Raw genomic sequence first — 12,345 nt, 5'->3', positions numbered from 1 at the left:
AGCATTCAAAGCTTCTGGGCAGCTCTTTTTCAGAGCCACAACCAGGTCATTATACGCTGAAGGAAAACAACAAATAAAAGCTAAAAGACTCCAGAATAAGCGCCTTGTTTCAGGACAACATGGTTTCTATTACGGCAGCAACATTTTATTGGAGTAGTTTTGTTAGTGATATTGAGTGGAAGAAAGTTTGGTCCTTACCGCAAAAGTTCCTTCTAACAAATAAGGTAAAAGAGGTGTCATTTAAGTTGATCCACAGATTCTATACAGTGAAACATTTCTTAGAAAAGTTAAAGAGTGACATAAATGTAAATTGTTCCTTCTGCGAATCACATCCTGAAACTTGCTCTCATTTATTCTGGTCCTTGTAAATTTACATGTGAATTGTGGACAGATGTCTACTTAAGGAAGTATCTTTCAAGATATTAACGTAAAATTTACCCGGTAAAACTTGTGTTAGAAAGATCGAAGCTGGATATTGATTACAAGTGTGATTCCTGTGGACTTGAAAAAGAGAGTATTTCCCATCTATTATTTCACTGCATATATACAAGAATGTTCTGGATGGATGTAGCCAACTTTCTAGGAGTTATTCTTTTTCTTTTTGTACTCGTCGCACTTTCAGTGGATGTTCCTCAGAAGATCTCACTTCAAGAGAAGTCCTCGAACAAAAATATTAGGAACACACTCAGTTATGTTTCTGTCCCTTCATCTAGATGTTTTGGTCTTCCTTATTTGTGGATATGTAGTGGGAGAAAATAAATACATACTGCATCAATAACAAACTTGAAGAATAGATAGATAGAATGATATATAGATAGATAGATAGATAGATAGATAGATAGATAGTAACTTTATTGATCCCGAGGGAAATTCAAGTTTCCAGCATCACAGTTCCATAGTGCAAAACATGTTAGTAAAAAGGCAGTAAAAAAGTTAGTAGTGCAAAGTACAAAGTGCAAAAAAACATACAAGATATAAAAATACAAGGAGATAAAGAGAACTGTTAAAAGTGAATATATTGCAGGGTAACAGCTGTGATACACGACTATTAAAAAGTGAATATAGTTCAGAAGAGACTGTTAAAAATGAGTATAGTGCAGGATAACTCCAGTAGCTTAGTCTATGAAAGTGCACTGTGTGCATTATTATCTGTCCTGCAGATCGTCCTCCTTTGTCCTTTGGAAGTATCTTTCAAGATATTACGTAGAATTTACCCTGTAAAACTTGTGTTATGAAGATTGAAGCTAGATATTGATTACAAGTGTGATTCCTGTGGACACATGTACATACTGCACTTCAATACTATTTTGAGTTACTTACTTTACATAAGTATTTCTATTTTGTGTTGCTTTATACTTCTTATAGATTCTTCATATTAGATATAGATAGATAGATGTACTTTATTGATCCTCAATTGGGAAATGATTGTGTTACAGCAGAAACGTTTTGTTTTTAAATTAAAAATAATTGAGGTCATAAATGTGAAAATGTAGATGTGCAAAATGTGCAAGATTATTGTAGGAGCAAAGACAGAATGGAGTATGGTTGAGACAGAATATATTGTACTTGGTACTGCTCATAGACTAGTCTGGTACTGCTCTACATGTATTTAATAGATGCAGTTACTAGTTACTTTGCAGGTTATTAGTTATTAGTTATTATATAGAAAAACTATGGTGAGTTTATAAAATACAATGCATTGCTATAGGTTAATCTACCCAACAACATTTAAGTTAGCGCTACCTCAACCTTTTGCAACATAAATGCTGCCTGCATATGAATGCATAACTAGTAATAAGACAAAAATATAACACTTACATTATATAGGCCTAACACTGACAAGATTTGTCTGCATACTCTCAGGCTTGATAACTGGTAATACAAAGGCTATACTTTTACTTAATTAACATTTGCAGTACTTTTACTTGTAGGCCTAATGGAGTATTTTTACACTGTGTTATTGTGACTTTTACTTAAGTGAATGATCTGAACACTTCTTCCACCACTGCCTGTCTCATAATGCTTTAATTACATTCTACCTACATAGTCATGTGACCACATTTCACATCACATTTCACAACATAACCTTGTAGGCACACAATAGACAAAAGCCCACAATTACCCCTAGTAACCACTGCTTTCTAAGGGAAACAATGTCTCATCAAAACAGTGCAGGAAAACACCCGGTGGTGGTGATGTTGACTGCATTACAGGAGACTCATTCATTCACGTGCATCCGACCGGAAATGATAATAACATTCACCCCTCTAACAAAAGTTGTTTTCTTTGCTGATTGTTCTTTTATTGTGTGACGTGATAAGCTGAATAGAAGAAGTGCTCAATAGCAAAATATGTTTGGCTGACTAGTTTAGCCAACACGTGTATATGACTGCAACAAGGAATACAGTTTGAATTCACAAAACACACACCAGTAGACTATCTATTTACATGGGATAAGTTCAAGTTCAAGACCTTTATTTGTCCCCGAGGGGCAATTGGTTTTGCCGCAGTAGCAAACAACAACAACAACAACAACAACAACAACAACAACATCTCATCACAATAAGACAATATACACATACTGTACATTCCCACATACTAAAACACTGAAAACAGGTGAAACCTTGAAGTACCAAAAATTAAACAACAACAACAACAACAACTACATCTCATCACAATAAGACAATATACACATACTCTACCAAAAATTAAAAGAGTTACAATATTAAGATAATGACAAGAACAGAAGAACAGGCATGGGTGGATGTGCTGATACTACAATGCTATACTATAATGCAACAGCACATATATTTATTATTTTACTCCGCCCTCATTCCCCCCATTGTCTCTCCCTGCTTGACGTCACTTCTTTTGAGGCTCATGGAAAATTTCCTCGTTCCCAATCCATTGGGCAATAATGTTAAGGGTCCACCGTGTTCCCTAGTAAATGCGCCTACGTACGATTTTTGTCCTGGCACCTGAAGGCAGCATTCCACAAAGGAAGGAGTGGCGATTATAATCAGATACATTCATAATAACTACTCGATCGTGGAATTCTACGTTCGCTATCTACAGAATGCCATTCATAACTTCAAAAGACATCTTATACGTCCTCTTTAACTCCCTCCTCAGAAAAGAACATAACAGCTACTCACACTAATTACACGCCTCATTGTTTACTCCCTTGCCAGTAACCAGAAAAGTGACCTCGACTTCATGAAAGATAAGATAGTGGGATTGTCAATGACATGAAGGAACTCGCAATTCATGTTTACTGATGTTTGTTTTTCTAGCTTCCATTCCCAATAGTCCTGACCTTTATTCAAACGTACTCTAAATTACAGAAAGGCTGCTTAACGTTATGGCCACAATGGTCAAATAATGGTGATGGGATATAACCATCTTCCTTAATGCAACATATAGGCTACTATATATAACTCCTTTGAGAAGTCAGAATACTGTGAATTTGTGTGTTTACAGATATAAAAAAAAATGGGACAAAGGCACATGCTGTGTGCACAAGGTTCTTTAAAAACATCTTTGTCTCATGGTCTTATGCACTGATGGACTCAGTGGAGCCCCCATGTTAAAAAAAGAAATACAGCAAAAGTGCCCTCTTGGATGGCCCTATGGTGGATAAAACATGATGAAGTGCCCTCTAGGGTGCCCTTAAATGGAAAAAACATGATAAAGTGCCCTCTTGGATGCCCTATGGTAGATAAAACACAATTAAAGTGTCCTATAGGGTGCCCTTATGGTAGATAGAACATGATAAAGTGCCCTCTTGAATGCCCCTATGTTGGATAAAACATGATGAAGTGCCCTCTAGGGTGCCCTTAAATGGATAAAACGTGATAAAGTGCCCTCTGGGTGTCTTTCCAGTGAAGAAAATGTGATGAAGTGACCTCTAGGGTGCCCTTAAATGGAAAAAACACATGATAAAGTGCCCTCTTGAATGCCCCTATGGTAGATAAAACGTGATTAAGTGCCCCCTGTGTGTACTTTGAGTAGAGAAAACATGATAAAATGGGTGCCCTACTGGTAGAGAAAACATGATAAAGTACCCCATAGGCTGATCTATTGCAACACTTGTTCTCTGAATGGTTAAGCAGCACCATCTAGTGTATATTACTCTAATAACATTTAAAAACTTTCTCTGCCTTTTTCTTTCAAAGGTCTTTTTATTAATTGTCAATAATCAATAGAACAGTCTCTCTACAGGGAAATTTATTTTTAGTTTTTCTGAATAACACTCACCCGTGAAACAACACATCAATCAATCATACCTGACAAGCAACATACACACAGACAGCCACAGCTGGCCACAAAAGACCTAACTGATTCTTAATCATGGATACATAAAACTCAAATTGTAGAGAATACAAACCAGGGAGAGTATCCGCAAATAAGTCATGAAATAATAATAATAATAAGAAGAGAAAAAAATAAATAAAAATAAATAAATAAAATGTATATATACATACCTACATACACACACACATACATATACAGTATATACACATATACACACGTACACATATACACATATAAATACACACACATATATAACACATATAAATACACACACATATATATACATGTATATATATGTGTGTGTATTTATATGTGTATATATATATATATACATACATATATACATACATATATATAAAAATAGAAGAGAAGAAAAAGTAATAATAATACAAATAATAATGATAATAATGAATAATAATAATAATAATAATCTCTGCCTTTTTGTATGACAAAAATGTTAAAATTGCTCTTTTATTAAAGTTGCCAATTACCCCCCTAAACAAAATACTTAGACTAACTTGAACTTTGAGGAAGTGAAGTAACTAATTAATCACTGCTTCTTTCCCTGTGACAACAAACGTAGTCATAAAGAACTACTTGTCACAAGAGTTTTATCGGTCGTTTGGGTTAAATGCTTTTTGAAGTTGAAACGTAGCCTATCAGCAAGGTCACTGCATGCTCTAGTCTAGGTCAAGGGTCACTAAGCAACCTGTGGCTCCGGAGACTCATGCGTCTCTTTAGCTCCTCTCTAGTGGCTCCCTGTGGATTTTTAAAAAATGGAAATGAGTAACTGTTTTTTGTTTACATTTTCATTTTTATTTATCATTGTTGTAGGTCTATGGTACGACGGAGTATTAGGGCCACATTGAGGAAAAAATAATAATCTGAGATTTTGAGAATAAAGACATAGGTTTACGAGAATAAAGTCATAGGTTTACGAGAAAAAAAAGTCGTAATATGAGAATAAAGTCATAATATTATGAAGTAGTAATTTTACGTGTTTTCTTTTTCTCTCGTAATATTATGACTTTATTCTGGAAATCTTAAATTTTGTTTCCTCAATGTGGCCCTAATATTCCGTAGTACATTTGCACTATGGCCCTCACTGCATTAGACTTACAGTATATACTATATACTTGGACAATAAACTGTGTATAAGCTGTATAGTGTTTTGAGGATCCAGGCAGATTTTTTATTTATTTTTTGCCTAAAGTGTCTCTTTTGATAGTAAAGGTCACTGACCCCTGCTCTAGGCTTTAGGATCTTTCCAACTCAGACACACGTGGTGAAGTCATTGCTTAACACTTGTGACTTACAGCCATGGTTTGAACAGTCTGGGCTCAGCTTTCTGTATACACTGATCCTGTACCAGGTTTGAAAATGACCTTCTCCTCCTAAACTCTGAGCAGCTGTGACGCAAAATCTGATCCCAGTTCATGGAAGAAACTGGAACTGGTGGGGGGAGATTTGGTAGAGGCGTAATAAGGTAAAAACTGTACTAGCAAACGTGCTGGTGACAGGCACCTACTGGGGACCAATCAGAATTGCGCTAGAACAACAAGCAGCCAATGAATGCCTCGCTTTACAGTGTGTAAGGCGGGACTTCCGAGTGGGTGTGTGGAGAGCTGGGAGACTGTAAGGAAAGGGAGGTCAAACGCACCTAAAGAGTTTGTAAAAACGTGAAGCTGTATGCAGGAGAGATAAACAGATATATAGACGTGTTGGAGTTACAATAGACGATTAAATCCGCAGTGCTGTTTTTAAGAGTTTGGACTCAGAAGTAAGTGTGTAGAGAGTGGTTTATCCGTGTCGCACTAGATGACAGGTGACAGATAACGTTAGCTAATGCTAATGCTACCAGCGTGCTCGTAGCCACTATAGACAGCTCTATAACCTTACAACCAGAGTAACATTATGACTTTTGCTAGCCAAAAGTCTGTGTAATCATCTGTATAAAGGTAATGCATGGTGCTTCTCTGCAGACCATTAGCTGCGTTAGGTCGTTAGCTGCACTTTGCTGGTGTTTGTTATTATTATCTTAGTCTTTGGAGAACTTGTGTTTTCACGGTCACCACCGTCATGTTGCACTCTGTGCCGCGTCGACCCATCTGCGAGATCGGTGTAAACACCATGAGGCTTCAGAGCAGCAGGTCAGCCTTCAAGCGGACTGTGGAGGTGGAGGGCGAGCTGGAGAGGAGGGTCCCGTGGCTGGGCAGAGGCATGGGCCTGCTGCTGTCCTGGCTCCAGAGGGCAGGTGTTGGTGCCACTGAGGCCAAAATGGGATCAGGCCAGAAGAGGAAGGGCCTGCTCTCCATATTTGCGGACCACTGCGGCTTTGTGACCGGACAGAGGCTCCGGCGTGCCTGCCAGATCGGCGAGCTTTACTCCAACCTGTACTCCGAGAGGACCAGGTGGACCCTGGTGGGCAACATATGGCGCAGGTTTCAGAGCAAGCACTCACCCAATGGGAAACTCCTCGCTGCCCTGGCTGGGATCTTCATGTGGGAGAGTGAGAAGATTCAAGATGAGGACATTCACAGGTATGATGTCTTCTTCTCTAAACACACACATGGATGAGTGAAGGATTTCAGTATCATAAAACCAGTAGTGGACTCGAAAAAAATAAAAAGTGCACAGCACACAGAGTTTTTTTTAGCATAGGACAGCCTATGGCACTGCATCATGTTTTCTCAATTTTAGGGCCACCCTAGGGGGCATTTTATCATGTTTTCTCTACTGGCAGGGCAGCCTAGACTATAGGGCACTTTACAGGGTTTTCTCTACTGGCAGGGCACCATAGACTATAGGGCACTTTATCATGTTTTCTCTATTGGCAGGGCACCCTAGACTAGAGGGCACTTTACAGGGTTTTCTCTACTGGCAGGGCAGCCTAGACTAGAGGGCACTTTACAGGGTTTGCTCTACTGGTAGGGCACCCTAGATTAGGGGGCACTTAATCATGTTTTCTCTACTGGTAGGGCACCCTAGACTAAAGGGCACTTTGTCATGTTTTCTCTACGGGTAGGGCACCCACTTTATCATGTTTTCTCTACTCAAATTACGCCCAGAGGGCACTTTATCACGTTTTATCTACCATAGGGGCATTCAAGAGGGCACTTTATCATGTTTTTTTTCCATTTAAGGGCACCCTAGACGGCACTTCAACATGTTGTATGCATCATAGGAGCATTCAAGAAGGCACTTTATCATGTTTTATCTACCATGAGGGCACCCTAGAGGGCACTTTAATCCTGTTTTATCTACCATGGGGGCATCCAAGATGGCACTGTTGCTGAATTATTATTTTTTTAACATGGGGGCTCCTCTGAGTCCACAAGTGCATAAGACCATGAGACAAAGATGTTTTTAAAGAACCTCGTGCACACAGCATTTGCCCTTGTCCCATGTTTACCTCTGCCAAGGCCAAAGGCATAGGAAGGAGGTAATGTTTTCACCGGCGTTGGTTTGTTGGTTTGTTGACTCAGACACACTATTGAATGACAGATAACAGGAAGAAACACCTACATGAGATCTTGTTAGATAGTCATCATCATCAGAACCGCATCATTTGGAGAAAGTAGTTAGAGACTCTATGCAAAGTAGCATTGACTCTGTTTTGGCAGCTCAACACCCTCATAAAACTTTTTCCTTCCCTTTGTATTCCATATTGATGTGACTATAATATCTTTTGCCAACTGTACAGTATGCAAAACAACCTGTCCTGTTGTTTTGCTTCCATTTGAAGGTGTGGACTTGAGCTACAGGCGATGGAAGCCATAAAATGTCAAAACAACACACCCTCGGGCACAGCAGCCGGACAACTTGAACCTGACTGGGAAGTCGTGATGGAGAAAAAAAGCTTCAAAGTGTGGAAGCGGCCCATACCCAACAGTCACCTCTATGAATACAGAGGTCAGCCAACTCACAATCTCACATGTGTAACCAGGTCTCTGAAACGCAGATAAAGCACACATTTAACTAACTCTTGAGTTATTTTTCTTTTCAGTTTTGGGCTCCTACAACGATGTCACCCCAAGGCAGTTCTTCAATGTACAGGTACAGACTTTTCAAATGTTCTTATGTGCTATTAAGAATATGTCGGTTTCAATTAATGAAGAAATGAAGTGAAAAGGATAACTTATTCTACTGAGGTACTGGCTTAAAATTCCTTATCAGGGTTTTAAAGTGCAGCAATCACTTCACTCCAGAGGTCTGACTGATGACCCATGGGAAATCTTTGTGTTACTGAAATAACATTACAAACATGCAAGCGGATCCAACTGGTATTAGCAGTAATTTGGTTGAAGATTTAATATTTATAGCAGTGGGTTTTTCACATCTCATTTATTTCATGGATTGTGTTTAGGGTATATTTATGGCAGCTTGTTTTGCATTTCCATTACCCTGCTCCTCTTGCACAACCAACATGTTTACTCTGCTTGTGTTCAACACAAAAGCACCTGTAACACTCGCTCCATGTGCTATATTAAGCACCGTAACCTTGACTTATGTTTTCCCCTTTCCCCCAGTTGGATACAGAGTACAGAAAGAAGTGGGACGCACTGGTTATCAAGCTTGAAGTGGTGGACAGAGACGTCTCTACAGGCTCTGAAGTTGTGCACTGGGCCACACACTTTCCTGTGAGTTTCTGTTAACTGCTATATAATGCGTTAAGGGAGGAGGCTGTTTGACCTACGTAATGTGTGTTTACAGGGAACATTTCCTTATTTTTTTTGTAAAAGTAAACATGATTGACCTTTGGTTTAACATTTGTTTAAGAGCGACTGCTAGCCAAGTTTCAGCATATCCATCAGTTTTCATTTTAGATTGTCAGCTGATATTTAACGTTGTTTAATCTCCCCTCACAGTATCCCATGTACTCGAGGGACTATGTGTATGTGCGCCGCTATGATGTTGACGTAGAAAACAACCTGATGGTCCTGGTATCCAGGTGGGACTTAAAAAATAATGCATCAGATATGGTTTAGTTTTTGACACATTACTAAATTAGTAACTTCTGTTTTTTCAAAATCTTTTTATTTTTGTAATTCTGTTGTACAGAGCCGTGCAGCATCCCAGAGTACCAGAGTCTCAGGATTTTGTGAGAGTCCATGCATACCAGTCAAAGATGGTCATCCGCCCTCACAAGTCCTTTGATGAGGTTTGTAGTGTGAATGTTTTGCTTCACAAATTACTTTAAATTGCATCCATCATCCTGTGTTTTGTAGCCACTGAGTTTGACGTGTGTTTTTTCTTTCTTTACAGAATGGATTTGATTACCTGCTGACCTACAGTGACGATCCTCAGACTGTCTTTCCCCGTTACTGTGTGAGCTGGATGGTGTCAAGTGGTGAGCTCTTTTCACTTGTTGAAACTTCTTAGGGCTGAATGTAATGATTTTTTTTTTCGCAATCAAATTTCAATAGTTTTTGTCCATATTCCATCTACAATATTAAGCAGCAAATCCTCACACTTGGAACCGGCAAATGTTTAGCATTTTTCTTTGTTGTTGCGTTCAGATTTCTGTGCATTTTTATGGTTTGTGTGAATATATTTGATGTGTTCCCGCTGACTATTGGTATTTTACACTGATAATATGGAGTCTCTCTCTTTGCACCTGCCAGGTATGCCAGATTTTCTGGAGAAGCTGCATATTGCTGCCTTGAGGGCCAAGAACTTGGAAGTGGGGATCTACGACTACGCCGGCGTTATTAAATCCAGCGACAACAACCGCCAGCCGAGCCAGGAGCGCCACAGTAAACCTGGACAGATCTACGCTTGAGATGGACATTTTATAGACCAGGGGTTATGTTTGGGTGTTTTTCATGTGCACTTGAACCTCAATTAAACCATCCAGCCCCAACTTTTTGGGTAGGTTGCATGAACTGCAAATGGAAGTTGCAACTGACATTTAAGACAAATATACAGTATGTCCATCCGTAGACATGGTTATATTGGTTGGTAGATGAGATATAACAAGAACTATGGACTATTAATGACAGCATTACTGTCCTTTGGAGGAAATGTTGCCATAGAAATATTCATCCAGACTGCTGGCATTGGCACTATTTTTGCGTAGCCAGGCAATGTGACGTGGCATTTCTTTTTGCCTCGTTTGGCAATGAAATATGTCTCAGAACTGTTGGTAAGATCGAGCCAAAATTCGTAATTGTAGAGATGCTTTTGCCAAAACACTGTTTCTCCCTTTTTTAACGTTCTATGTCTTGTCTTCCATTGTTCAACAAGGCTCAACTTTAAAGGCTGTTCTGACCGCATGCAGCCACATTACTGTATTAGTATCTGTGGTGTGATTTCAGCGAGATGTTGAGGTAAAGGTTGTGCAGTACTGGATATAGAACGGTAACTGACTGGCTTCTGATGAACATTATCACTGAAACAAAACTACGGCCAAGATTTCTACGCTGACTGATGAAGAATTGAGGCCTCTGTGTGGAATACTTTGTACTACGTTTCTTCCTGTTTGGTTTGCAGCATTAGTGATTTTGATATTCACATGACAGGATGGGATGAATTAAGAAAAAATATTATGATGCCATTATTGGAAAATTTGTCCACAGAATTGAACATGTAAACTCTCGGGCTTCTTTGTGTTTTGGGGATGGCATTGTTTTGCTGTCAGCACCGCGTCTGTTCTAAACTGCCAGCGTTGACAAAACAGCCTTCTGAAGATAAACCAGTCCTTCTGCATTCGGGGCATAGTGTCTTATAACAACCACATAAATCCTCAAATATAATGGTACTGATGCAATGAAGTGTAGATTCCCTAGCAAGGCAGCCCTACAGAGATGCATTTTAATAAACCAAATACCCCTTTTTAGAGAAACTTGGAGCACTTGTGCCACATCACAATCCGTTTGCATTTCATTTGTGGTCAAAATATTACGTTTTCTCAGCTCAGAAACTCTATTTGTTATCTGGGTGTCCACAACAGACATCACTGAAGTTTGTACTGTTAGTCATGGGTGTTTTTTTGTGTTATTGTAGATCTTGTACATTCATAAAACCTGAATACTGGAAATCCCTGCTAACAACACCCTCTGTAACATTTGTCCTGCATTGTGAATCTTCAGTTTTTGTTGTTATTAATGTGGGTCCTACTGAAACTATATATATATTCATCCTTCCAAATCACCCATGTTGCTTTTGTAATTAATTTTGCAGGGGGTGTTATGAATGTACAAAGAGCCTCACGTTGTTTGGAATAAAACATCGCTTAATAAAATACACTGTTTACAGCCTGACAATCCGGCACAAATATCTTGAAATTCATTCGTGTTTAAACACATTTCATCTTGTACTAAAGTTATGTGTTGTTGGTACATCCGAGTGAATAAAGCTGCAGTGACTCAAGATAAAGCGCTGCCACGGGATCCACTTTTGTGAAGGTCCCACATGTATGAGTATGGAATATTAATGTCCCCACTGTTTCAAAATATGTATCTGTAGTGAAGTATTTCCAGCTATCTGATTTAAAAAAAAAAAAATGGCAGTGGAAGTTGTGAGATACAGATATGCTGAAAGTGTGAGGAGGGAAATGCTTGTTTTTTATATTTATCTCTTGTGTGGTAAAACAAAGCTGAGAGACTTTAAAGCGATCATAATATCCCAATTAAACATGCAACGTTTGCTAATGTTCAGCTTGCGAATGTACTGTAACTGTTAATGCTCTGTCATTTGTAGACACCTGCGTGCCACCTGCAGTAGTCTAAAAGTGTTGTCTCATACTGTTTTGTTTGTTTTACATTTGTTGTGATTAGCTATACACATGATAATTACTTTAGCAACATAAAAATGATTGTGTGGATATGAGCTGGTGCACTGTGATTACAAGACTGATTGAAATGGATGAGCAACTAATCGGATCAAATAAACATCTTCATGTGCATCTTTCTATGTTCAGCCGTTCATTGCAGAGCATTCTTTGTCTTGGTTAGAGAAAAGGGTGATTAGCATTGTTTTTGTGCGAAGCAGCCAACGTAGTCCAGACTAATGGGATAATCTGTAAACCCT

The 12,345-nt window shown here is 38.9% G+C and overlaps 1 protein-coding gene across 2 annotated transcripts; it reads left to right on the top strand.

Moving 5' to 3' along the window:
* The first annotated feature begins 5,928 nt into the window (after positions 1–5,928).
* On the top strand, positions 5,929–12,220 carry stard7 (StAR-related lipid transfer (START) domain containing 7). 2 transcript variants are annotated; one of them, XR_005204365.1, is made up of 9 exons: positions 5,929–6,854; positions 8,060–8,226; positions 8,321–8,370; positions 8,844–8,954; positions 9,183–9,265; positions 9,376–9,475; positions 9,580–9,664; positions 9,939–10,185; positions 10,561–12,220. XR_005204365.1 is itself a non-coding variant. In XM_037752384.1 (8 exons), the coding sequence occupies exons 1-8, from the start codon at positions 6,394–6,396 to the stop codon at positions 10,094–10,096; spliced, it is 1,215 nt and encodes a 404-aa protein (XP_037608312.1). In that variant the 5' UTR covers positions 5,929–6,393; the 3' UTR covers positions 10,097–12,220. The 2 variants fall into 2 exon arrangements, 1 of the variants encoding a protein (XP_037608312.1); XM_037752384.1 differs by having other exon boundaries at positions 9,939–12,220.
* The last annotated feature ends 125 nt before the right edge of the window (positions 12,221–12,345 follow it).

Source organism: Sebastes umbrosus, chromosome 19 (genome assembly GCF_015220745.1).
Source record: "Sebastes umbrosus isolate fSebUmb1 chromosome 19, fSebUmb1.pri, whole genome shotgun sequence".
NCBI classification, from domain to species: domain Eukaryota; kingdom Metazoa; phylum Chordata; class Actinopteri; order Perciformes; family Sebastidae; genus Sebastes; species Sebastes umbrosus.
Note: the sequence above shows the minus strand (reverse complement) of the source record. Positions and strands in the feature narration are given on the sequence as shown.

Excerpts from the sequence above, each read along its gene's own strand:
- stard7 (XM_037752384.1), top strand. The coding sequence starts at position 6,394 with ATGTTGCACTCTGTGCCGCGTCGACCCATCTGCGAGATCGGTGTAAAC. Across the intron at positions 8,371-8,843 it reads GGCAGTTCTTCAATGTACAG|TTGGATACAGAGTACAGAAA; the intron begins GTACAGACTTTT and ends CCTTTCCCCCAG. Across the intron at positions 9,266-9,375 it reads CTGATGGTCCTGGTATCCAG|AGCCGTGCAGCATCCCAGAG; the intron begins GTGGGACTTAAA and ends TCTGTTGTACAG.